At 50.7% G+C, this 27,351-nt stretch overlaps 1 protein-coding gene across 8 annotated transcripts in view; it reads right to left on the reverse strand.

Annotated features, from left to right (window-relative positions):
- Positions 1-1,013: 1,013 nt before the first annotated feature.
- LRP8 (LDL receptor related protein 8) overlaps positions 1,014-27,351 on the reverse strand; it is a 75,406-nt gene continuing 49,068 nt past the window's right edge. For 4 of the 8 annotated variants that reach the window (XM_036348699.1, XM_036348701.1, XM_036348705.1 and 1 more), the window contains 13 exons: positions 24,201-24,320; positions 24,003-24,128; positions 22,129-22,303; positions 19,720-19,947; positions 18,737-18,855; positions 18,358-18,497; positions 16,566-16,707; positions 15,569-15,721; positions 14,304-14,528; positions 12,634-12,702; positions 9,141-9,313; positions 7,915-8,091; positions 1,014-5,659 (listed from right to left, as the gene is read on the reverse strand). In XM_036348699.1, the coding sequence (XP_036204592.1) occupies positions 5,621-5,659; positions 7,915-8,091; positions 9,141-9,313; positions 12,634-12,702; positions 14,304-14,528; positions 15,569-15,721; positions 16,566-16,707; positions 18,358-18,497; positions 18,737-18,855; positions 19,720-19,947; positions 22,129-22,303; positions 24,003-24,128; positions 24,201-24,320 (1,886 nt within the window). In that variant the 3' untranslated portion in view covers positions 1,014-5,620. Of the gene's footprint in view, positions 5,660-7,914; positions 8,092-9,140; positions 9,314-12,633; positions 12,703-14,303; positions 14,529-15,568; positions 15,722-16,565; positions 16,708-18,357; positions 18,498-18,736; positions 18,856-19,719; positions 19,948-22,128; positions 22,304-24,002; positions 24,129-24,200; positions 24,321-25,530; positions 25,570-27,351 lie in introns of all 8 variants that reach the window. The other 4 variants (XM_036348702.1, XM_036348703.1, XM_036348707.1 and 1 more) reach the window with 2 other exon arrangements.

Below are 27,351 nucleotides of genomic sequence, written 5' to 3' on the forward strand. Positions count from 1 at the left end.
ATTGGATTTTAATGCAGGGGAAATAGATGAAGAGCTTTACACAGGTGACATGACCTATTGCATTTTTGAAAGATCACTCTGGTGGCAAAGTTGCTGATTGGACTGGAAAATGCAAAGATTAGCCCTGCTGGTGTGGCTCAGTGGTTGAGCATCGACCTATGAACCAGGAGATCACGGTTCGATTCTTGGTCAGGCCACATGCCTGGGTTGTGGGCTCGATCCCCAGTGTGAGGTATGCAGGAGGGAGCTGATCAATAATTCTCTCTCATCATTGATGTTTCTATCTCTCCCTCTCCCTCTCCCTCTAAGACTCAATAAAAAAAAATTTTTTTAAATGTGGATGGGTTTGAGATGGAATATCGTAATTTAAAGGGTGGACAAAGGAGATTAAGATGTAGCCAGAGGGGGTGGGGGGAAACCAGGTGTATGGTGTCATGCAAACCAAAATAAGAGTATCCCAAGAAAGGAGTACCAACAATGTTGAATACCCCTTCCAAGGTCAAGGAAGACAGGACTAAAAATATTTACAAGGTTGATAATCAGGGAGGTCCTGGTGACCTTGGTAAAAGCGACCTCAGTGGCATGGTCACGAGTGAGGAGCAGGGCAGACGAAGTGGGATACACGTGGGCCAAATCTGTGGTGGAAGTAGGGGTTACCTAAGCCTATGCGTTAGGTCTGGGTGTGAGAATAGAGAATGCTTGCTGGAGTACTCAAGGACAAACGAGTTGCCAGATGGAGGCAGAGAAGGAAAATCTAGGGAGAGAAGGCCACATGCACAAGCACTACATGTGCTGCATGTACTTCGGGGGCGTTAGACATAACTGTGTGACTTTGGGCAGTTCCTTCACCCATTTCCTCAATAAAATGGGGATTATAATATTGACAGTATTTACCTCACACGATTGTTGATGAAGATCAAGGTAATTTATGTGGAATACTGGTACACATTAGGGACGCAGTCAATGACCATTCACACTCCCCTCATTAATGCATCACAATGAAACAATACTTCCAGATTTTAAAAAAGGAATTTAATCTTTCTCTAGAAACAGTGCACTGATTTTACAAATGTCCACATTTGCTTTTTAGTTCACCAAGATGATGCCAGTACAGCTAGTGAGACGCAACACACCACCCGTTCGTTGCCTCTGGAAGAGAGGCCAGACTGCAAAGGGGACTGAGGACAGAAGACAATGGAATTTGGAATAAGACAAAGAGAGCAGGGATGGTTAGTGTGACCCAACATTCTAACATGCCTGTTACATCAAACATCAAATATGGTAATTTGGGGACGTGTGTGTGTGGGAGGGAGACAAACAGGGAAAATTCGTTTGGGTACAATGTGATGGAGTTTGCGAACCAGTACTTCACCCCCAAATTAATGACAGCTTGTATAGAACAAAATGCTATTTTAAAACACATGGTTTGTACAGGTATTTGTTTTCTCTTGTAATTTTTGTAAAAAATTATCAAAACCTTCATGTCTTTAAATATATATACATATACAGGTGGCTCTTTTAAAATTATTTTTTATAGCACAAAGTGTTTGCAAATACAGAGGGTTTCTGCTGATTCCTGACTATGCACATGGTGCATAGCCTGAATGAATAGGGATTCCTGATTTCTTTTATTGACTGGAAATTTGAAGCTGTAATTCCTCCACCTCTAAGTTCTCCATATCCTGAAAATCCCCCATACCCTAAAAATACCATGTAAAAAGACTCCAGTACCTTATCTTCATGCATTGATGGGAAAGGAGATAATTTACTCTGAGCCGGTTAACTGCTAACCATTTCTATTCTGTGAAATGAGTGTATGGCTGACGTTAGGGAGTGAGGTGGGGAGGCTCACATTCCTGTGCCCTCTCCCCATTCCCACCAGCGCCAGACTGGACAGTGCTTGGGGTCCCCTCTGCAAACTCCATGTCTTCAAAACTCCCAGTTTTCTCTCTCTGTGGAAGAAATCTCAGAGGCTCTTGGCAACATGGAATGCTTCTGTGAAAATCCCACTGCCCTTATATTAGTTTTCATAGACCATATCACAAAACTTCAACTCGAATATATGAAAAACAGTCACTGTGTCTCTTTGGCCACCGGAAAGCTTGAGGCTCAAGACTGTCATGTCTGCAAGTGCTGGCAACACATCCTGATGAATTTCCCGTGCACTTGGTGCCTCACACACAGTGAATGACCAAGGAATGTTTGCTTAATTGAATCAGAAGTTAAATAGGAGTATTCTATAAAGTGCTTATGTTGAACCTGTCTTTCCATCCAGCTCATTGCTTGCTACGTCCCCCTTGAGCTTTTTGCTCGTTGTAATGAATTACATGCAGTTCATGAAAGTCCCCATGCCGTTTCATGCCTCTGTGTCTTAGTTGTGTTTCTTCTGCCTGAAGCAGCCTGACATCCCTACTTAGTTTTTAAGACTTAAGGTCACTTCTCCTGTGGTGGCTTTCTTGACCCCATTATCTCCTTCGGTAGAAATGACCACTTAATATCATAACATTATTCTGAAAAGAATCTATTCTTTTTTTGTTTCCATGTCTTCCTCTACTGCCACTGTGAGTGCCATAGGGACAGAAAATGTTTGACTGACCTATACTTCTGCAGTGCCCAACACTTAGCTGATACCTAGCAAATGGGTTCAGTGAATGCATATATTGCAATCACAAAGAGAGAATTGGAGGGATCCACAGTGTTTATTGCTATAAATTTAAATCCAATCTCATCCTGAGGTTACAGGTTATCTCCATCTATTTTTAAAATAATCATGCCATCAAAAGTAAATAAATGAAATTTTAGTTTTCCCTGTTTCTGGAAGGCCATTTCTGCCAGTGCCTTCATAATTCCGTTGGAAAGATAGGTGGCAGGTTTGGTGCAATGTTCAGGCAGTGCAAAGTAGTCAACTGGAGAAGAAAAGGGAGGAAAAGGACTGCAGCGTTTCTTGTAAATAGAGAAAAATTGTCTGATACACCTTCTGCCCTCCTGGTGTTGTTTCTAAGCGTCCTCCAGCTCTCCGTATAGTCCAGTGACTCTCTGACCTGTCCTGACTGTTGGTATATGACAGCATCAGGGCAAAAAGCAACAGAAATGCAACTAAACCTCAGAGTGAGGCTTAAGCCTTCAGGGCGAGAGGATGGACTTGAGTTCTCAGATTTCATCTACTTTACTACCATCCAACACGTGAGTATTCCACAATTTGGTTTTTTGTAGGCTGCTCCCATAGCTGCCTCTTTCAAACTGCAGTTGCAGCATATTCAGAAAACATGGGTATCTCTGAGAAAGTTGTGTTTCATCTTCATTTTGAGATATCGGGCTGAATCATCCTGATCCCATTCATTATTTTTTCTGTGAAGGCCAGTAACTGACTGAAAGTTTAGATATTATGCATTAGACACTATTATAATTTCCCCAGGAAATTCTATTTCTTTGGAGACAGGTTACAGAAAAAGTTGCTTGTTTTTGTGTAAATTTCAATGACTTTTCACTTTCATAATTTTTCTCCAGTCAAAAATTATTTTACTTTTTATTCTTGAAAGAATAGTAGTAAGTGATTAAGCTCCATAGGAGTTGGCCGGATGTTTTTAAAATTCTATTTGGTAACGGTCATTCTAAGTCAATGCATCTTTCCCTCTTACTGGACGTTTCAGGACTATCGGCACATACATATCATGAGGAAATTGCTTGTTTTTTCAAAGCATAGTGCCCAGGCTCCAGAATACGGTTGTTTTCCCAGAATCTAGCAGATCATGAGTGACGGAGAGAAAGAAAGGTCCTAGGAACAGGGTGACAGAACTCCAGAATGCCTGTCTGGAAATTCAAAGGGTAGCAATGGGTGAGACATCCAAGGTTCACTGAGTTGGGGGCAACTTGGAAGTAGGGGAGAGGAATTTGCTTACATGGGCCAAGTTCCAGGTATGCTGAGGTGAGGTACATGTCCTCTGCCCCTACTGAAGCCAAACATGCTGTGTCACATCTTGTTCCTGGTTGTCCAGTGGGAGTACAGTGTGGAACAGCAGAGTTAAGAAAAGACCTTGGACGATAGAGCCAGCGGGGACTGAATTCCTTCTGGGACTACTGGATTATGTTTTCAATGGCAGACCCCACAAAGAGAGATGAACACTTCTCCCTGCCTCCCCAAGGCCCAGGAGAGGCAAAGGAAGTGTCCATGGTGAAACAAAGCTGTACATAGACCTAGAGTTCTTCCTTTTATTTACAAAGCAGTAAACCAAACTTCTGTGTGAACATATATCCAGTGTCCTATAATATTGCGTATGCCATTTCCCCCTCAAATAGGACTTTAGGTTTGTTCACCTTTACTGCCTTAAGCCCGCATTAGTTTCATCTATGCGAACACATGATGGCAACAAACCTAAGTATTACTCTTCCCCACCTAAAGGAAATGGGAGTAGGAGGAAGGGAGAGATGGAGATGTAACAAAACCTATTCCACCATCTTTATCCTCATCCATAGTGCATCCCAGGGGCTCTGTGCCTAAGCCAGTCCCTAGAGTAAACTTGGGCTGTTCTGGAAACATCTCCACTTAGCTCTCTATCAGTAAGGAATTCAACCTTAATGAATTCAACCCAAGTGTCCTGAAGGAAAATGAAGTTGCTCGAAATGCTGAACTTTAAAACAGGAGTAGCCAAGGTTCAGGCATGTTCTCACCTGAGCTCACGAGGACTTCTGGCGCCGTGTAAAGTCTGTACGCTGGCCTTAGCCACGTAAGAGAAAGCCCAGGGGGGAGTCCCAGTAGCCACGGGTGAGCTGAAGGGCTTTTCCCGAGTCGGGTCCCAGGAACAGCCAGAGCTGGGGAGGTTCTGCCTCTGCCGCTACATGTTTGCACACACCATGGTATCTGTTCTCTGAGCCAGAGTTCCAAAGGCTAATTCTCTGAAAACTCCAGATACCCTCTGTGGACTGGCTTAAAATATATCTATCGTTATGTACTTGAACAACCGCCATAGGTGCGCCTCTTCTCTAGAGTTTTCTCTTGCACACACATGCAGACAAACACGATGCACACAGAGTCTGTGTGGTGGGCCAATCATACCAAAAATAAATACTCTCATGTCTCTAAATGATTCATAGAACTAATCTTATTTATGAAGTTTGTTAATAAATAATCTAAATTGGGGAGGGAGTTGAGGTGCTTATTTTTCTTTTCTTTTTTATGTTGATGGATAGCCACAAAGCATAATCATTTTATTTACAAAAAACCCCCCAAAACTCCAAAACCTAAAAAAGCCCCCCCGAAATCAAATATTCTCTCTGTAAATATAGTTTTTAAATGATGAGTAAGCTACTGTACCATCGGCCCCATTTGGTTATGTACATCATGTTAGTCACTCAGCAGTAGCCATTCCATGAATTCCTCATGGGTAGTGCAACCAGTTAAAAAGTGTATAAAACATTATACATATAAAAACTCTCACATCCTTTGGATGTCTGCAGTTCATCATAACTTTGTGGTTACCTTTCTGCAACATAAATTAAAATTACACACGCACACACAGACACGCACACACTCACGCAGACCCTTCCATCCAGGCATACACCATCCAGAGAGTGTAGTGCATGGAACTGAATTCCGTGAGGCATGAAGGGAGTGGTCCCATCCTTAGGGCAGTCCATCATCTTCAAGGCTTAATGCCACTCGCTGGGGAGACACAAAGAGATCATCGTTAGAACCACAGGAATTACTTGCTGAGTCTGCCTAAGGGCCAGGCATCCTATTACTAGTATGTTACAGGCATTGACTCATATAATCTCCAAGCTACCCCACGAGACAGGCTTCTCATATTTATTTTACAGATGAGAAAACTGAGACTTAATGAGCTTAAACATCTGTCCTGGATCGCGTGGCAAGTGGGTGAACTAAAATTTGAACCCAAGTCTCTGTGAACCCAGAGCTTTAGCCTTTTCCATTATTCTGCTCTGCCTCTTTGTCAAGGAGGGCTGCAGAGATCTAAACTCTCTCAAGCCTTTCTTATAGGATTTTAGGTTTGCATATGTTTTGGGTTCGTTTTGGCATATGTTTAACCTCAGGTCATCAGCTGCTTGGCTCTAGCATGTTAGTCACAGCTAGGAAGGCAATCTGCTGCATCCCTCCCAACTGATTACACAGAACTGGAAGGCAATGCAGGTCAATGAAACTCAGGACCTCTTTCCTTCACCCCTACTTTCTAGCCATTAGCTGCTAGACTTCCGTCTGTGACAAATGCCTGACCACTGGATGGTGAACCTACTAATCCCGGAGCCAGCCTATTCCGTTGTGGACAGTGGGCTTAAATGCTCTCCTATATTGACATGAAATCTGTTTCTTTATCTTCTGATGTTCCCTGATTCTCTCCTAGACTCAGATAGTTCTACACAGACAACACTTAAAATTTGCAGTGTTTGAGTTCCCTTCCTTTGGAATGTTTTCCTCTCTGGCTACATATCTAGCTTTCCCCAGCTTGTCCTGTTGTAATCCTGTTTCCCACTCATCCGTTTCCTGGATGCCCTCCTTTGGACAGACCCGTGTTTCACTATCTTCTCTGAGCTATGTGAATTTGGGCTAACCATTCACCTCTCGAAGCCTTGGTTTCATCATCTGTCAAATGAGAATAATAATAGGACCTGCCTCCTAGGGTTGTTGGGAAATAAAATGAGATATTGCATGCAGAGTGCTTAGTACATCACTAACACACACACACACACACACACACACACACACACACACACACGGGGTCCAGAGTATTCCAGATCAGCCTAACCAGCATGAAACACAACCAGGCTAGCATTTTCCATCTCTGGACATTCTACATACAATAAAAGGTAACCCCACTGCCTTTCAAATCATCTTTTGGTTATTTGTAGTTTTGCGTGAATGCCATGACCTTGCTCCACTAGCATAGATATTTGAGAGTATCTTTTTCTAAGCCAGTTACCCTCCCACTCTCTCCAGGACAGATCTCCAGGCTGGGGGCAGGCCCCAAGAAGTGCTAAGGGAGCTCCTGAGAAAGGGACAGGGGAGAGAACAGGTTGTTGAGAATACTGGCTTCCAGAGCATCAAGGCTATTTACCCCATGTCAGAGGGGAAAGAGCATGGGTTTTTGTGTACACACAGACTGGAGTTTGAATCCTGGTTCTACCACTTCCTAGTTGTGATCCTAGGTGTAATGTATTTACTGAGTCTCAGTTTCCTCATCTGCAAAATGGGGATAATAATATCAACCTTATAAGGTTACTGTAAAGACTAAACAAGAAAATGTATGTAAAACACTGAGTGGTGTCTGACACTTAGTAGGACCTCACTAAATGTGATTTCCTCACTCTCCTACTCCATTTCTCTGCAACTGGCAGGAGGTTACTCCTCAGGTCTAGACTCCTCAGGAATAGCTGCTCCTGAATGGTTGTTTCCTTCTCTGGAAACAGTGCCGCTTCCCATGTGCGGAAGGGGGATTACTGGTCCCATTTTATAAATAAAAGCGAGCAGAGACATGACTAAGATCACAGGTTGAGGAATAGTGAAACTGGGAGTCATCTCCTCGCCCCACGCTCATCATTTCTCCCCTGCGCCCTCTCTGACCTTTAAACACTGCTTCGACAACTATTTGCTCGGACTGGCCCGGGCCAAGGCTCCTCAGGCCACCTGCCAGCCCTCCTCACTTGCTCAGCCTCATTTCCCCGGTCTCCCCTTTGGGAACCGTCTGCTTCAGCAGCAGTTCTGTCTGCCCTGCTCATCCTCAATCATTTCTTCCACATGCCATTTCCTCAGTCTGTACCTACCCCATCGTTTCTCTTGGCGCCAATACCCGGCGCACAGGTGGCAGCCTTCCATGGCCAGAACGCCTTCTAGGCTCGGCTGCACCTGCCTGGGCTCACACCCTCACTCGTCAGCCCCTCGGACTCAGAGTGGCACTGCCCTACCTTGCACTTGACGACAGGCAGCTCGGAAAGAGGGTTCTTCGGGAGTTGGTGCAGCTGTGACCTTGGTTCTCCCGGCAAGACCAAAAGCTCCTTGAGGGCAGGGGCTGGGTCCTCCAGTTCTCTGGTCTCCCCAAGACAGGGCTCTGCCCACAGTGGGCGATCAAAGCTGCTGATTGCCTGACGGGGGGATGGACTGGATGACCTATGAGGTTGCACTCAGCCCCCTCACTGCTACAACCACGGCACCTGCTTCCGCCACTTGGCAGTCCTTGCTCCCCCAACAAGCCATGCCCTGTTGTGCCTCAGCTTTTGCACGTGCTTCTTTCTGGAATGCCATCTTCCTCCTTCTCTACCTGGGGAACTATTGCTCTTTCAGTTTATCTGCCACCTCCTCTGTGAGGCGCTCCCTGCCAAAGCCCCCAAACCGAATTAACAGCTCCCTGTTGATTTGTTCAACAAACATTCACTGGGAGCCACCTATGCTGCACGGGCATCAGGGAAAGAGATTAGTCAGATCGTCCTACCCTCAAGGAGCTCACGGTCTAGGGCAGCGGTTCTCAACCTGTGGGTCGCGACCCCTTTGGCGGTCGAACGATCCTTTCACAGGGGTCGCCTAAGACCATCCTGCATATCAGATATTTACATTACGATCCATAACAGTAGCAACATTACAGTTAGGAAGTAGCAACGACAATAATTTTATGGTTGGGTCACAACATGAGGAACAGAAGGTTGAGAACCACTGGTCTAGGGGCAGACCAAAGAGTACAAAGACCAGTTGACCAGAGTGTGACGTGCTACGATGGAGAGAGGCTGTGAGAGAACAGAGAAAGCCAGGGAAAGTTTCCTGGAAGAGGGACTCCTGAGCGTCCACCATGGCGCCTGGCGCACAGCTGTGCAACAGGAAATGAGTCTCTAACTCCCGCCCGCTCCTTGGGAGCAAGTGCATTCTCACTCGGCAGAAAGACAGGCACTTGGTGTCTTTACTTCCAGGAGAAGCCTGCTACCTACTACCCCAGCTACTTGCCCCAATAGCTCCGTGTCCCCGGGGCCTAGAACAGTGCCTGGCACACGGTAGGTTCTTGATAAATGTTTGAAGGAGAGAGGGAGGGAGGGAGAGAGGAAAGAAGGAAGGAAGGAAGGGAGGGAGGGAGGGAGGGAGGGGGGAGGGGGGGAGGGAGGGAGGAGGGAGGGAGGAAGGACTTCTTCCAGCAAGGAACACTTACTGCAGGATAGACATGGCCAATCTGAGCAGCCCTCCCGATGTGGAGCTCATCTTCATCCTCCTCCTCTGTTGTTTTCCTGTACACGGGGTTGTCAAAGTTCATGCTTTTGGTGTTCTTCCGCTTCCAGTTTCTCCAGATCAGGTAGCCGCTCATGCACAGGAGGGCTATCACCGCTGTGGAGAGAGACGTTGCACTGACCTCCGGCAGGCTCCAGCCCGTTGCTTAGATGGCAGTTCTTCCCTTGCCACCCCTCTAACCCTACTGCCCTTGTGCCTTAGGCTCTGTTTCTGCTGCTTGGAAGCCCTTTCCCATGTCTTCTTTCATAACCACTCATCCTTCAAATCCAGCTCAAACGTGAAGTTTTGCTCAGCTTCTCAGGTAGATTCTGTTGCTCCCTTCCACATGTTCCCAGGCCATGGTAGCATGCTTTACATATATGTGCCTCAACTAGACCGAGCTCTCTGAGGGCAGGGCCTGTGTCTTCTTTCTCTCTCTCTGCCCAGTGCCTTGCCCTGAGGAGGTGCTCGGTAACTCGCGCTGAGTGAATGAGTGAACTTCTTCACCACACCTTTGCCCGAATGCTGCTGCTTCCCTGGATTTCTCTAAGAAAATGGTTCTCCCCCCAAACTCGAGGGGCCCTGCAAGAAGAGGAGCATCTCTAGGAGACAGCAGGGAACCCCGGCTCGGAGTTGGAATAAATCAGCATGTTAAGTGCACAGGAGGAAGTTCTCGAACAGAGCTGGGCAAAAATGGGTTCCAGCATTATCTTTTTTTTAAAAAAATATATTTTATTTAAATATATTTTATTTGTTAAATATATTTTATTGATTTTTTTACAGAGAGGAAGGGAGAGGGATAGAGAGTTAGAAACATCGATGAGAGAGAAACATCGATCAGCTGCCTCCTGCATACCCCCTACTGGGGATGTGCCCACAACCAAGGTACATGCCCTTAACCGGGATCGAACCTGGGACCCTTCAGTCTGCAGGCCGACGCTCTATCCACTGAGCCATACCGGTCAGGGCTCCAGCATAATCTTTATGGATTAACAAGACGACTCTAAAGTTCCTTGCAAAGAGAAATTAAATAAAAAATAGCTAGGAAACATATGTAATATTTTCAACAATAAAGATTAAATTAAAAAGTAGCTAGCTAGGAAAATGTTTCGAGAATAATAATGCCCTACTAGATATTAAGGCAGAGCACAAAGTTGTGCTTCTAGTATGTAGGAATAGACAGAACTGGTGGGGAGAATAAAGCCTAGAAGCACATCACAGTCTGCACAGGCACGTAGTTTACAATGAAGGTGATCATTCAAGTCAGAAGGAAAAGACGATCCACTCAGTCATGGTCTTGGGAAAACCAGACAGGGATGTAGGAAAAATAAGTTAAATCTCTACCTCACACCAGACTCTAAAATAAGTTCCAAATGTATTAATATCTAAATACGAAAATATGTTTAAAGTAGCAGAAAAATATGTAGAGAGCTATTTTAATAATTTAGAGTGAGGCAAACCTTCCTAAGCAAGACCCAGAAATCATACACAAAAGATTAACATCTGATGCTTAAAATTTTTTAAATTTATGCCTGGTAAAAGACACCATAAACAAACCTCAAGTGGCATGATGGGAGAAAATATTTGTAACATGTTTAACATTCACTACGTATAAACATTTCTATAAATAAGAATAAGACATAGAACCAACAGGAAAATAAAAAAAAGACCATGAATAGGCAATTCATTACGGATGAAATGTAAACGGCCAATAAGCTTATGGGATGGGAGAACATCAGAGAAAGAATATTCATCTTTCAGCCCTCAGATCAGTGGAAGTTTAACATGTTGATTGTATCAGAGTGGGTTACTGTCAAGAAGACAGCACACACGTGCCTCCGCCCAGCACGGGATGCAGGAAGGGTGAATTTCTCTTCCACTAAGCCTGAGGTCCTCAAACTTGTTAAACAGGGGGCCAGTTCACTGTCCCTCAGACATTCCACACACGCGCACTGTGGGCCCGGGACGAGTCGGCTGCTAAGCAGGACAGGCAGCGGTGGCAAAAACACCCGGCGGGCCGGATAAATGTTTTCGGCGGGCCGCATGTGGCCTGCGGGCTGTAGTTTGAGGACCACTGCACTAAGCGATGCTCAGAGTATTTTCCATCCACCCCACACAAATGAGGCTCGAATAGCCTCACCACCATCCTTACTGCTGAACCCACTCAAATGCCATCTTCTCCAGAAGTGCCATCCCTCTCCCCCACGGGCACCCTGCCTCAGTTACAGCACATTTTTAATACCACGTGTGTAACCACTCTTTTATGACTAAGTCTGATTAAGGACTGAAAGCTCTTAAAGTCTCTTTTTCTTCCTTGGATCCTTGGCCCTTGGCACAGACCCTTGCTCGGTATAGAATTTTTTAAAGCATTCACTCCCTAATTCACCACCATATTGGGGTTCCCAGGTTAAGTGGGCCAAGTCCTTGAGGTACTACTCATGGACAATAAGAGATAAACCTATGAACGGACAGTCCCAACCCGAAGATCCCGCTAAGAGATGACACAGGTATGAGAGACAGGATGCACAGGATACTCCGTGATCATCGCGGTGGGAGGGAATGAATCAACCCCTGGGTTCTTTGTGAGATTTAACAAAATGTCATATATTCTGGCCATACTGAACTCCTACTTCCTGAACCAGGAACTTCATTCCTGGTTCAGCTCATGGTGTCTTCACTGCTTGGGTTGCTCTTGATCCTTCTTCACTTGGCTGACTCAGCTCACATATAATTTCCACTAGGAAACCTTCCCTGCCTGCTCCTCTTCTCTCCCAGTTCTAAGTTAAATGCTTCCTTGGCACTTTTCCTGAAACACATATGGCTTAATTATAGGACTTACCATGTCATAATCAAATTATCTGTGTTAAGTGTGTCTCTCCAACAAGATTATAAACTTGGAGGGCAGGAACCATGTGTTATCCACTTTCAACCACCTTCCCTCCCCTTATCAGAGTCTGGTACATTGTAGCTGCTTGCTAAATGTTTGTTGAAAACCAAACAGAAAGAAAGCAAATGGCACGATTAAAGCAATGGCAAGCAGCTCTCCTCATTAATTCAATACATATTTTATTTACTACCATGTGCCAGACACTGCTGGGAGCTGGGGAGAGGGGTGAGCATGAGAGGTGCCACCCCTGTCCCACGGAGCCTACAGTGCAGCTCCCATGGCTGGATGCAGAGTGTGAATGAGAGGGGAGTGGGGGATGCATCTGGGTGGTTGCCTGGGGTTACGTCCTAAAGGGCCTCGTGGTGCCAAACTAAGAAACCAAATTTAACCAGGACTGGGAGATGGGCAGGAAGGCTGCCAGGGCAGAAAAAGGTCAAGGGGCAGGTCAGCATGCTAAGCGCTCTGTCCTTCTAAGTGCTTGCTAAGTGCGCTTTTCCCAGACCCCGGGCAAGGTCTCTCTTGTCTCCCAGTGACCTGGGGCCATACTCACCCATGGGCACAATGATCCCAATGACAGCAGCAGTGACCGTTGAGCCCGTCTTGCCGCCTTCGTTCCCGTCTGCAAAACACAAACATTTGCAGGATGGCGTCTCTCATTTCCAGTGGTCCTTCTGCCCATCTGCACTATCATTCGTTTTGAAGACGTAATTGAAGTGGGACACAGCATCATGCAGTGGGATCAAGAGCACAGGCCCCTCGGTCAGACTTCGTGGGTTCAAGTCTAGCTCTACTACTCACTATTTGTGTGACCAAGGGCAAGTTATTATATATCATAAATATATTTGTCTTTAAAATGGGGATAATATTACCTACCTCCTAGGGATACTGTACAGACTAAATGAGATAATTCATGTAAAATGCTTACTTAGCACAGTGCCTGGCACAGCCTTGCCTAGTTCAAGGACAGCAGGGAGTGGGGGAGGGGTTGCTGTAAAGCCTAAATAAAGTAGGGTGTAGAGAAGCACATTCTGAACGGAAAAGTGCTTGGAAAGTGAGCTGTAGTTGTTAAGAAGGATGTTGCGTCATCTTTCCCACTCTTAGAGCCATCTTCATCGTAACGTGTGTAATGCACTTTGTAGTCTGGAAGGCATCCCTCCCTGGGGCCCTCATGACGCCCTCTGAGCGGGAAGAGAAGCTATCATCTGCTTTTGCTCCAAGAGAGATGATCGGCCCCTGACAGTGGCCCAGGTGCCACCCTCTCAGTGTGTGTGTTTCTCCGAGCTGCTCGGAGGGAGCCTGATATTAAGGGGAGAGAAGAGCTGCACTGCTTACACAGCTACTGTGGCCACGTGGCTGGCCTCTCCCTGGGGCCCCAGCAAACACTGCACAGCAATCGTGAAGCCTAGAGCAGGGCGAAGCCAGCGGGGACTCCTGCTCAGAGGCTTCGCCAGGCTGAGGAACTGGAATTCACACACAGTCCACCTGCCTCTCACACCTGCAGGTACGTGCTCAGCTCTGCAACTCCAGCTTCTGCTGGGAGGACAGACCCCGCCAGCAAGGCGCTGCCAAGCGCGCGGCCGGGTTTCTGGGCCTCGCGTGTACAGGAAAGTGTATCCTCTTAGATCACTCCCCTCGGCAGGTAACTCAGTTAGCAAGGCGTTTGCTGGTTAATGAGGTGGAACTTTTCTGGCAGTGATAATCACTGCTCCTGGTGATTTAATTAGTGGGGGAACGGAATGACTTTCATCCCGGGGTTTGGGAAGAGGCACACGCAGACCCGTTGTGGGTATTACTATCTGAGGGACCGACTGAGGGTGTTGAGAACTGAGACCAGAACTTTTGAAGTTTCCAAATCTAAGGGACACCCCCTCCTATACATGTCAGTGCACGTGACACAGACACCTCCCAGAGCAGCAGAGGCTGTGTGTGTGAGCACTTCCATTACACTGTCTCCTTTGCCTCTCCTGCAATCTTGTGAAGCAGGTAGGAGAAGGGTTGTTATTATCCTACTTTGTAGGTGAGGAGACTGAGGCTCAGAGATGGGAAGTAGCTTCCTTTAAGACCCTCTGTAAGTTAGGGACACCTAAGACTCCTAAACCACAGGTGCGCACCCCCACTCAGAGATACGCACTATTCAGCTCTGGTCTGACCTCCCCTTCCCACAGATGCCCCCGTCGTGGCTTCCCATATAATGAGAGAAGGCAGAAGTCATTTCCTCACAGTGCTGGGAGTGGTTGCTGGTTGCAGGGCTTGGGGTAGACGGGCCGATGCTGGAAGCCCTGGGAACAGTGACTGAGCTTGGGGCTGCAGCTGCCAGGCGCGGTGTCTCTGTGCTGTGGTTCTGGTGGGTGGGGCTGTGGATGGCGGTCCCAGGTGCTCTCGCAGAGTCAGCTTCGATCCTCACTGTGGTAGAGGCTAACGTCGTAGTTGAGGTAGATTGAGGAGCTGGAGGGGAAAGACCCATGGAGGTCACTTGGACAGAGAATTTTATTGACTTAGTGCCTACACTATTGCCTCTATGGACTTTACTTATGAACGTATCTCATGGCTCAGCTCAAGGGCCACTTCTGGGAAGCCGTCCCTAATCCCCCCGAATGGACTGTGATCTTCCCTTCACCTGAACCCCAAGCACTGTGTCTGAGTTTATACTGCATGCTGGTTTGAGAAAGATGAGCTATTACAACAATGCTGAGAATTAGGTGTGGGCAAGACCACTGCCAAAGTCTGGGAGGAGGGAAAATCATGTAAACCTAGAAGGATTTTACACACATGCTGTTACACCCTTAGGGTTAAATTCTCACTCCACTTTAAGCAATTGCATCTGGAAATCATAAATGATACAGTGGACTTTTGCTCAAACCAAAGGCGTTGGGCCTGCACCAAGACTTGGGAATGAGTAGAAATTTATATGGTTGAAGTATGAACTATTAGTCCCAATCATGTCACAAAGGGCTCCTATGTAATACGTTGAGTTCTGGGCAAGAAACAGGCAAGCTCATAGTCACCTGCATATAAACAGTGGTAACGCCACGGGGATAAAGGTGGTTTTGTTTTTAATTTATTGACTTTAGAGAGAGAGGAAGGGAGAGAGCGAGAGAGAAACACGGAGTTGTTGTTCCACATATTTATGCATTCATTAGCTATTTCTTGTATGTGCTCTGACCAGAGATCGAACCCGCAACCTTGGCATATTGGGGTGATGCTCTAACCAACTGAGCTACCCAGCGAGGGCCAAAAAGGGTTCTTAATTTGAAGTCTTAAAGGGGTTCCTGAAAGTCCTGGGGGGAGTGAGAAGAGGAAAGCCTTGGAAGGACCCTGGGGACACCAGCATTGAAGGAAGGTGAAACAGAGGAGCCCGGGAAGCCACAGGAAGCCAGAGCAGAGGGAGGGAGCCCAGGAGCACACAGTGCCCAGAAGCCGGGGGAGGAAGTCAGCAGGAAGAGGTCTGGCATGGCCAGGCCACCCCTCCTGGCAGGTCCGCCTACCTCGGTAACACCTCTTCATGTCGGGGCCCAGCCACATGGTGTCGGGACAGGCACACGTGTACTTGGGAGAGTGGCTGGAGAGCTGAGGAGCAGGCAGGCACAGGTACTCGCAGCCGCCGCTGGGCTGGGCACTCAGCTCGCAGGCATCTCCAGCTAGTGGGGGGGAGGGAGAGAGGCAGGCCCTTCCAGCACTGGACCTGGGGCTGACCCCATGACGTGGGGCTGACCCTTTGCTCATCCTGACAACAGCTCTCGGAGGTGGGCATTAGGCCCCAGACTGACAGAAGAAGCTACGCTGACATGGAGAATATATTTGTCAAGGCTGTACCTCTAAGAATTTGGGAGACAGATTTAAACTGAGGTCTGTTGGACTCCAAAGTCCAAGTTTTCCCCCTATGCCACCAGCCATTTCTCTTTCCTTTTTAAATTTCTAGATCTAGATCAGGCACCCACCTTATCTCCTTATCCCCTATGACTTTTCACCTCCACCCTGGCGGCCAGCCCCTCAGTTAGTTAGACTTAGGATACCCTAGAGATAGAGGAGGTGACAGCAGGTGGTAGGATTCCTGGCTTCTTTTCCAACCAACCACCTGCATTACAATCTGGCCCCAGGATTCACTAGTTTATACTACTGTCAAACGGGCACACGTACTAAATGAGAAGCAATGTGCTCCTTGGGGCAGAGGAGTTCTGGAACCTGAGCTAACAATATTTTGCCTCTGAGCCCCCGCGTCCTCAATTGTTAAATGAGAACAGGAACACCCACACTTTGTAGGACTGGCAAAAAGAGGGCACTTACGTATTTATTTCTTTATGCCCAGGCTTATTTCACCAAGAGCCTGCTTGAGGCAAAAGGAAATAAAACATGTGACAGCTCAGCGCTCTACCAACCGGAGGGGCTGCTGCCATTAATCCTGGGGTGCTGAGCTAATTCGTCGCCTGCGCCTAGTGGAGGGAGAGGCCGTGGGCAGGGGACCTGGGGCCAGGGAAGGCTCACCTCTTGGCTGCTTCAGCTCATGGAAGATGACGATGTCGTGCGGGTTATTGAGGTTCTCAGCCAGGACGGAGATTTCCAGGCCAGTGAGCCGATTTGCACTGAAAATGGCCTCGTTCTCCAGGTCTGTCCAGAACACCTTGTCCTGTGGGCACAAATGCAAAGGACGGGAGGCCTAGAGCCTAAACCCAGGACCTCAGTCTGAGGGTTCAGCCCCAGAGCCTGGCCATAAGAACTGCCCTGCCGTCTCCCGGAGCTCTCCTGTCCACCGGCTCACAGGGGGTCGCGGCCGCTGACCTGTGGCATGTGCTCCGGCTCCCTCTGTCTGAGAGTGTCTTTGGGTGATTTTGTGCTTTGGCCTGGAGGCTGCTCTTTAGAGCTTGGCTAGGCCTGCTTCCTGGGTCTCTGTTAGTTGTTACCATTACTGGGGCCCAGGACCATGACTGGAGGGGATGTGTGAGCTACTGAGGACTAGTCCCTGCTGGGCTGCCTACAGCCTCTGGGCATAACACATACGGTGAATCGTACAAGCCTGGATGTGCATCCATAGAGATGGCCACATGGACAGGAACAAACATGTAGCCTCTTGCACAGAACTGGACACATACCCACATGCTCATCGACACACACAGAGGCACACTTGTACCTAAATAAGCACTTGTGTAAGTATTGGTATACATGTTTACGTGCACAAGCACCAGCATATACAGGAACATGCTTTCTTCTCTTTTCTTTCTTTCTTTTCTTTTCTTTCTTTCTTTTTTTTTTTTTTTAGCAATAGAGGGAGAAAGAGAGAGAGAACATTGATCGAGCGATTGCTTCCTTACTGGGGACTGAACCCGCAACCAAGGTATGTGCCCTGACTGGGAATTGAACCCACAATCCACAATCTTCCGGTGCACGGGACAACACTCCAACCAACTGAGCCACACCGGCCAAGGCAAGGAATGCATGCTTTTAAATGTATTCATGTACACACATGCACATACATGTACTTTACACGCACGTGTCACAAATATGCACAAGCACATACATGTGTCCAAACACACCTGTCTTGAAGCAGGGGCTGGACTTCCCCATAAATTCAGAGCATTGCTGGGTGATGTCGCTCCAAGCAAATACTGCCAATGCCCACCACAGACCACTGTCCCTTTGCCTTCCCTCCCTCGGTGGCAGAGTTAGTTTTGGGGCAGAAGCAGATGTGTGAGACCTTGATTGGTTCTTGCTTCTTTGTTCCCCGAGGAGAAAGGTTATTAGGGTCAGAACAAAGGAGGGTCTTAATGCTCACCCTCCTGGGAGCTTCATGGACTGGGATAATGTTTGATTCACTTCTATGACCCCAAGGTCCAGAAAAGGTCAGTAAAAGTATGTTGAGTTTAACAGTATCTTTCAGGCCATTTCCAACAATAAATGATTGTAAGGAAATACAGATTCCTTTTCCCCTCCCTCCTTCCCCCCCTCCTCCCCCCTCCCTCCCACCCTCCTGCCCCCCTCCCTCCCTCCCATATTTGGGTACCTTCTATCTATGTGGGCTCAGTGCTGGGTGCTGAGAGTTCCCAGAGAAAACACATGTGGTCTAGCAACTTACCTCTGCGCTTGCTCTGGGAGCGACCTTGGGAAGGGAGCACAGGAAAGGCAGCCTTTGCACGGAGGCCGCTCACAAAGACACAAACAGGCAGGTTGGCTTCCCTGTCCCTTGTTTCTATCTGGACAGCCCTCAGGGAGCCACCCCATCTGAACAAACTTTCTCTGGGCTTCAGTTTCCTATGGGCCATGCCTCCCTCATGGCGCTCACCTCAAACACAGCCACCCCAAAAGGGTGGCCCAGGAAGTGGGGGGAGGAAATCAGCATCTTTCTGTGGCCACCACTGAAGTCGATGCTGGACAGCTGGTGCAGCTTGGAGTCGACCCAGTATAAGCGCTGGCTCAGCAGATCTTGGGGAGGAGAAAGGGGGCGGGGGATCAGGCCACCAGCCTGGGACCACAGCCTGCGTCTCTGCTCTTCTGTGCCCCCTCCCTGCCCACATCTCCAGACCAGGCCTCCAACGGAGGCTGTCCCGGGGCAGCCATCAGGACACACGGGCCCTGGCACCGCGAGGGATGCAGGAACAAGACCCGTGGGCCTTGGTCAGGGCCAGGTGCTAGCACAGCCCCGATCTGAGGGCAGGGCTCACCCAGGGTGATTCCGTTGGGCCACTCGATATCGTCTGACACCAGTGTGTGCCGGTCCGCACCGTTGAGCCCAGACTTCTCAATCTTGGCCTGGTACCCCCAGTCAGACCAATACATGAACCTGAAAGAGAGAAGAACCCACAGGGCTTCTTGTCAGGGACGTGGTTGGGTGGTCTGGATCACAAGGGCCCAATGACCTGCTGAATGCTGAAGAGGACACGCAGTAAGGGCTGGGAAGACCTGAAATCCATGGGAATCATCAGGCTTGGCGTTAGCAGGTGCTTTAGCCTTCACCTCACCCGAGTGCGGGAAGCCTGTGCTCCCCGAGTGTCCCCCGGCCTCTGCTGGGTGGCCTGGAAGCCATCTCTCCCGTCCAGCGCTTCAGCCAGAGCCCTGCACGCCAGTGTGGGAGGGCCCTTGCCCACCCTCTCGTACTATTCCGGTCCACAGGGGAGAAAGTGGATGACTACTAGGGCCACACAGCTAGACTGCCCAGGGCTTCTCTCTCTTTCTTTCCTGAACATGTATTGAGGACTTCCCAAGTGCCAGGCACGGGGCTGAGTGGTTGGTTTCACCTCATGTACCTACATCAGGACTATGGACGAAATCAAAGGGAGAAAATCCTTTCTAATGGGCAGAACTGTCCCCAGATGAGAAGGGGACAGGGAATGATGAGCCTGCCTCTGGGAGTGTGTGAGCAGCCGCCAGGGGCCCACCTGCAGCGTGAGGACAGGCTCCCTGCCCAGGAGCGTCTACAGGCAATTCCCAGGCCCTGCTCTGTTCTGAGACGCTCTGTTGCTGATTCTGTGATAGGATGAATGAGCAGCAGAGTCCTGGAGACTGAGGGCCTGCACGGACTTTCCTCCCGTGGGCTGTGTCTAAGGCTCTCCGAAGCCCTCAAGGTAGCCCTGATGACAGATGCATGGGGACTGAGGGACTGTGGCCTATGGTGGGAGAGCAGGAAGTCCCAGGTGAGGGCACTCACCCTCGCAGGGGGTCGACGGCGATGGCCCGGGGCTCACTGAGGTCGTGGCTGAAAAGAGTGCGTCGGCGGCTGCCATCGACTGTGGCCACTGAGATGGTCTTGTTGCCCGAGTCGGTCCAGTAGATGTGCTTGTGGACCCAGTCCACCGCCAGGCCCTCTGGAGAGTGCAGCTGCTCGTCGATGAGGACCTCCTGCTCTGCCGGGTCGCTGGCCTTGTCCATGTACGCGCTAGGAGCAACCAGAGCTGCCGTGGGGCAGGTGCTCTACCCACACGTCCCCCCGGAGCTGCCTGTGCGCCCTTCTCCCTCCTCTCCCCCCTCTGGGTGCTGGCAGTGGATTTCAGAGGAGCTTAGCTAATATCTATTCAATGCATTCCCTGGGCCACCAGGGTAAGTGTATAGGTTTGAATCAGCCACAGCCTCCAGCCCGGAGAAGTTCATTTCAGTGGGCGACAGAAATCGACAGCCAGACCATCACAGTGCAATGTGATTCCATAAACCACTCGGGGCTGTGGCAGCAGAGAAACGGAGGCTGCATCATCCTGGGGGTTGCAGAAGGCTTTGTAGTTGAGTCCTGACGGACGACCTGATGGACGTGCTTTAGGAGCACAGAGAACAGCATGCAAACGCCCAGGGGTAAGTAAGGCGCGACATCCAGTGGAGGTGGAGCTGGGTAGTGGGATATGAGACGGGAGGCAGGTGGGAGGGGCCACATCCAGTGGGCTCTGCATGCCCCGCGAGGAGTGGGATTTTCTCACGGAGCACGAAACTGAACAGGTCAGACGGGCATGTGAGATCACCGTGGCACCTGTGGGCTATGAGATGGATTGGAAAGGGCGGAATGAAGGCAGGGAGACTGGAGGGGGCTATTTACTGCATCCAGGTGAGAGAGAAAGAGGGCCTGCGGGAGGCTGTGCCGTGAGAATGGAGAGAAGGGGCTGAAAACACAGTAGGCGCCCAGGAGGCAATATTAACAGGACTTTCTGTCTCCCAAATGCTGTTTCTCCCAAGGGGGTCTCCCCCATAACCTCTCTCTGGGAGGTCAGTGCCCACTGCCATCCATAACTCTGACGCTCCCATCCCGGCCACTCTCTGAAGCTCCAGACTGTAAAGCCAGCTATCTCCCTTGGATGTCCAGACACCTTAAACTCAATACATCAGGGCCCCTCACCTCCACTGCCCTCTCTCAGCCAGCCTGCTGGACGGCCCCAAACCCCACCTCAGAGAACAGCACCACCCACAGCACCTCCCGAGCCAGAACCTAAAACTCCCAAAATGAACCTGGAAGTTCATCTGACTCTTCCTCCTCAGCCCTGTTTCATCTGTCATCAAATCCTGCCTCTTTCAGTGACAGCTGTTGGACAGGCAGCTGCTTCTGTGTGTGTGTGACCTGAGTGTGTCTCTGTGTTGGGGGTGGTAGTCATTGACTTGTCAGTGAGTAGCATTTGGTATACAGTGGGGCCTTGACTTACCAGTGTCCCAACTAACAAGTTTTTTGAGATACCAGCTGTCTCTCAGCCGATTTTTTTGCATTGAGTTGATAGAGTAATTTGAGTTAACGAGTTCCTTAACGAGCTCGGTCTCGGAACGAATTAAACTCATAAGTCAAGGCCCCACTGTATTTGTTTCTACCTACCCGTCCATCTGTCCATCTGTCCATCCGCCCATCCATCCCATCATTCTTTCAACACTCTCCCCAGTGCCTGGTCATGGGCAGGTCTGCTAAGTGGATGGATCTCAGGACGAAGAAAGGCTATGGCTGCCCCAAGGGGCCGGGAGATTCGGGGAGGCAGGCTTGTGGTAGCCAAGGAAGAGCGGGAGGAGAGGATGAGTGTGTGAGGAGCTTCCTGAGCGCTGAAGGTCACCGGCTGGTGTCACAGACACAGAGGAGGGCTGGACTGGGGGAACTGCATCGGAAAGATTTCCCTGACCCCACTGATGGGGTCAGAGGCCTCCTCTGCGATCCCCCCATGACTCACGATCATCACAATGGGTGTCACTGTACTGTGAGTGGGTTCCCCAGGCATCTGCGTCACTTTGAGTCCTCAGGACCGAACACACAGGCCTGTGAGCTGCTTTGAAAGTCCTCACCAAAGGCAGGGATTGCTTCCTTTCTGCCAGGGCTGAGCATTTCCTGGGTTTTGCACGGCCCTACTAGGTCGCCAGGGGGCAGTCAAAGCCAGGTGTGTGGCGCTCAAAGCTGCTCTCCCAATGGAGCCACAGCCTAAGGCCAGGACAGAGGGTATGGGTGGGGCGAGGGGAGGGGTCCTGCAGCTCCATAGCCACTGTGATTCTGTGTCCCTTCCTAAGCCCCAGCTCTGTCCTGGAGAATTCCAGGGGCAGAAAGGGCACAGAGGCCGCCCTTCCTCTCTTCCCCTGTCAGCTCCACCCCCCAGGCCTGGCTGCTCACCTGTAGATCTTGCGGTAAGAGAGGTCACACCAGTAGATACGATTGGTGGCCACTTCGACGTCTAGCGCCACGACGTTCTTGAGCATGGGGATGAGGCGTGAGTAGTCCCGCTTCACCAGGTCTATCCTCCGCACCTCGTGCCGGTTGGTGAAGATTAGGGACGGGCTCCTGCCAGCTGCCATGCAGAGAGGTTGAGAGAGAAAGGGTCAGGGCAAGAGGTGAGAGGACCTGGAGACCAAGGCGCTGCCACTGGTTTGCTGGGCGATGCCTCATTTTCCTGTAGAACAGGTGACAAGTCCTACCTCACAGGTTAGAGGAGCAGATGAAACCATTGTTACAAAAAGCGTTAAGATGCAAAGATACCACACATAACAGAAGGACTTTCCCTCTGTTTATTAGATACAAATTCCCCCAATCCTCCCCACTTCCTCCTCAGGCTCCCACTGAAGGCGGTGCGACCCCCAGCTCCCTGCCTCGCCTCATCACTCGCCCTTCCAACACACCGTGACTCCGACCTCCAGACCACCTATCATTACTTAGCCACCACTGCTTTGCTGCCTCGGGGCCTTTGCTGAAGTTGTCCCCTCTACCTAGAATGCATCTCTCCCCAGCAACTACCACCTCCTTTGCTTACGGCCCCACTGCGATAGTTCAAGAAGGGGCAACGTGAGCATTAAGTGTTTTACAAAGATGACTGAGGACCAGTATGGAGGACAGACACTGGAGCTGGGGTGAGACTGGAGGGAGGAGACTCAGGGAGGCCATAGTGAGTCTTTAGTTTATGTGGAGTATATTTAGGGCCATAAGAGATAAGACTGCAGAGGTTGACAGGGGCCAGACCATGAAGTGTCCTATCAGCTGGGTGAAGAGTTTGCACTGTATCCTGAGCCAATAGCAGGGGTGGGATGTGTGCAATATAAGACACAGATTATGTATGTGTATACACAAAACCCATTTATGGACTGAAGATTAGATTTCAGGAAGGTCCTCAGTGACCTAGACATTCCTGGCTACTGCATATGGAGGGCACACCATGCCCCTCGTCTACTCAAACCCTCGGAAGCTCCCCTGACCTAGAGTGGAACCCAGAGTCACCCCTCGCTGGGAGGGGGAGACCTTTGTGATCTGCGCGTCACCTCTCTGACTTCCTCCGGTCCTCCTTGCTCCAGCTGCACTGGCTTCCTCACTGGTATTTGGAACCAGGCATGCTCCTACCTCAGGGCCTTAGCACTTCCGTTCCTTCTCCTGCTGCTGTTCCTGCAGACAGTGCATCGCTCACTCCTTCACCTCACAGGTCACCTTCTCATGAAGGGGAGGGCTCCCTGACCACTCTACCCAAACGGCAAGCCACTGCCCTCCTGCCCTCCCCTCTCCCCTTCCCGGCTTTCTATTGCCCCTTAACCCTTATTACTTTCGGCCACGCACTGCATTTTGTTTATTTATCTGGTTTCTTGTCTGTCTCTCCCACTAGGATGACAGTTCCGTGAGGGCAGACAAGGATGTGTGTCTGTTTTGCTTACTGCTGAATCTAGTGCCTACCACGTTAGGTGTCCAGTACAAAGGACTGAATAAAATGAATGAATACAGTTGGCTGAACTGACCAGTTAGGTCTGCACATGCCATGGTCTTTGTGTGGGCTGCCTATGCTGTGTGGATAGTCTGCATGGTCCAGTTTGTCCATGTGTTGTTTCTGTGGGCTGTACTGGGGGCTTTATGTAGTGTCTGTGTGGGTGTTAGTGTGCATGCAGCGTGTGTGACGTGTATGTGCACTCCTAGCACTGTGTGCGCACACCCACTCCTCACCTATACGGAAGCACACTGCTTTCTGTACCTCCTCAGAGCTCCCCTCCCACCACACCTTGGGGCGTCCATACCGACAGCCTTGCAGTTCTTGGTCAGTGTGTCCATCTCGTAGCCAGGGTGGCACTCGCACTTAAAGTAGCCCTTGTAATTGACACAGATCTGGCTGCAGGCGTCTGGATCCTCGCACTCATCTATGTCTGTGGGGAGGAGCAGAGGTCAGACTGGCAGGAGCTCTGCCTCTGTCTGGGGGTGTGAGGGGAGGGTCTCACCGCCACAGGTCTTCTGGTCCAGGAGCCGGTAGCCTGCTGGGCAGGTGCATTCAAAGCCGATCTTGAGGTCATTGCAGATGTGGGAGCAGCCGCCGTTGTTGTGCAGACACTCATTCAGCCCTGGAAAGAGACACGGGCTCCTGAGGGTCCAGGAGCCCAGCCTGGGGTGGGGGCCAGGTAGGGGTGGGCCAGGGCTGAAGCAGAGCCTCAGGGCAGCGGGACTCCCGAGGAGCCAGGATGCTCTGTGGCCTCACTGAACCTCAGCCTCATCAACCAGATGCCTGGGCAAGAGGTGGGTCAGAGAGGAGCGGTCCTCGCTCCAGGCCAGACACACAGACAGGGACAGAGTGGAACCAGAACTCGGGTCCTTTGCCTCCCAGGCCAGGGCTCTCTGCCAGGCTGCAGGCCGCTAGGCTGCCTAAGGTTTTTCCTTTCACAAACAAGTTTCTTCCAGCTCTTCCTTCCTCATGGCCTCAGAGTGGAAGAGGCCAGCATGTACTATGTCCAACCCTCAGGATGCCCCAGCAATCCCCTCTGAAACGCCCTCGCTTCAACACCTGCAGCCTCAGCAGCACTTCCCTCTGAGGGAACAAAGTCCCTCCTGGCAGGACCACCTCTCTGTGGTTTCTGCTCCTGCTCCCAGCTCTGCGTGTGGGGCTGACCAGAGTCTAATGGCTCCCTCAGAAGCTCCTTAAAGCACTGATTTCTGATCCCTACCAATCAGATCCCTTTCTCTGGACACACCCCATGTGCCCATGTCCAACTTGCACAGGGCCCAGAGCTAGCCCACCGTGCAGAAGTCTGGACAGTCTCCCCGTACTGAGCGTGTGGTTATCTAAGATCCAAGGGTCTTTTTCTAGACTGAGCTGTTGCTCAGTCAATGCCCTCCTACCATGAACTACAATGGATTTTTTCACCCCTCCTCCAGCACCTGTCTATTCCTACGCTTAGCCACAGGCCTGGTCCTGGGATTACCAACTCCTGCAAAGGATGAAGGGACGCCAGGATGTCATCTGGTCATCCACTCCCTCATCACCTTTTGGCAGGGTCCTAGAGGAGGTCAGGGAGGCCAGGACCAAGGCTCGCAAGTTCTCACAGCATCTTCTGAGCTTTAGGATCACAGAAGGTTAATTCTGCAAGCCAAGGGAAGGCGCCACCACCCCTCTGCCCTCCAGGCTCATGCACCACCACTCCAGCCACGCCAAGCAGAGCTGAGCTGAGCCAGCCATGACCATGCAAACAGCTGGTTTGAGCTGCCTACCCCAGGCCATGCACAGCTGTGGTGCCCCACCTCCAGCCTAAGCCATGCTTGGGGAATGTTCCCCTTTACCCCTGGGCCTCCTCCTGTTTCCCTGAGATGCTGGTAGAGCTGAAAGAACAAGACCACAGCAACCCCATGACTGGGGAGGCCTGGGAGGGACTCAACCAGGCCCAGCCCTGGGAGCCCCAGCCCCTTTGCATGGGCTAAGCCATGGTACCTTTGGGGTGATATCGGTGGAGCACCCCCCCCCCGCAACAGGAATCTTGCTGTCACGCCAAACCCTCGCTGACCTCTCCCACACCATAGTATTCCCTCAGCACCACCCACTCATTTGTTCCCCCACTCAGTCCCTGCCTCACTCATCACCCACTCATGTCCTCTCTCCTCCTGCAGGTAGCAGCAACTCAACACTTGTATTTACAGGAGCCCCCGGTGGAATGGCAGGTGTAGGATGGCTTGGAAAGGGGCAGCGGGGGAGCAGAGTCCTCCAGGGCGGAGGTGGTCAGGGTGAGAATGGGTGGCGGCCCTTTCTGTCCCTGTCCCCCTTCCCTGGAAAGCGAGCACCAGGGAACCTCTGGGCCTTCCCCGTTCTATCTAGCCTGGAGGTGATTCTTCTGGGGGACTTGAGGGGTCAGGGGGCCAGGTCTCTTGGGTCCCCCATGGAAGGAAGGGCAGTGACACTTTCCCAGCACATGCACACACCTGCGCACACGGGCATGCACACACCTGCGCACACGGGCATGCACACACTCGCCAGCTTACGTGCAGAGGCAGACAGGCCATGGACTCCACAGACACACTCACACAGAGGTGGGATCACACACAGAGTCCGTGATGCAATTCCCTTGCCTGACTCAGAGAAGGAGCCATGGATACAGACACTGGCCTCTCACCAGCACAGAGACACAAACATGCGTGCATACTTCTCTTTGGCGTGTCATGCAAAAGACGAGAGAGAAGAGAGTTTAGTGGGTTAGTGGCCCTTGGCTAGCTCCCAGTCTGGGCCGGGGGTGGGGCGGGGCAGGCTCAGTTGCTCCTGCTTCCCTATCCTCTTCCTTCTTCTGGGACTTTTCTTGGCAGGGCCTTGCAGGGAGGGGGGAGGTAGTCTGTCACCTGCAAGCTCAGGTGCAGGCTGTGACCTTCACCCAGCTCCTCTTCCTTTCAAAATCAATTTTAAAATCTTCACCAGGGGCAGCAACATGCTGTTCGTTCCTGTGGTGCTCCAGAGAATGAAGCTCCTCTGAGCGCCCTGGCGGGAGGTGCTGGGTGACAACGGGTCTGCCAGGAAGGAGGGAGGGAGGGAAGGCCTGACCGAGGCTCTGCCCAAACCCCTGACCTCAGAAATGGTTTCTGCCTGTTCTCTGAGATGCCCACCCACCTGCAGCCCAGACTCCTGCTCTTTTCAGCCTGGGAACCCCCTGACAGCTCTAGCCATCAGGACGCCATCTCCTTCTGCTCCTCACTCTAGTCCAGCCTGTGAGTCTGGGTCTCAGGAAGCCTAAGCTCCTCAGGGCTCAGGATGATGCCGCCCTCACCCAGGCCTGGCCTGAGCCAGATGGACACCTGCCTGCTCTTCCCCACCTCGCCTCCTGCAGGTCAGCAGGGCAGAAACACGGAGTAAGAGAGAAGCTTCCAGCGTGAGCACACACTCAGAGGTCGGCATGTGGAAGGAGGAGCGGCTGGGTTTGTGAGAGGAAGCATGTCTATGAGCAGCTGGGCTGGGAAGGAGAGGCCGTTCTCTTTGTAGAGATGCAGGACAAGGGGCCCCAAAGCAGGGAGCTCCGTCAGAGGCCACAGGACAGTGGGGGCCAGAGAGAGGGCCAGAGAGGAACGGGTGCCCGGGGCAGGCGAGGGCCTTGGCCTGGCTGCCAGGAGGGGCGTGGAGGGGTT

This window comes from Myotis myotis, unplaced genomic scaffold (genome assembly GCF_014108235.1).
Source record: "Myotis myotis isolate mMyoMyo1 unplaced genomic scaffold, mMyoMyo1.p scaffold_m19_p_2, whole genome shotgun sequence".
Lineage (NCBI taxonomy): Eukaryota > Metazoa > Chordata > Mammalia > Chiroptera > Vespertilionidae > Myotis > Myotis myotis.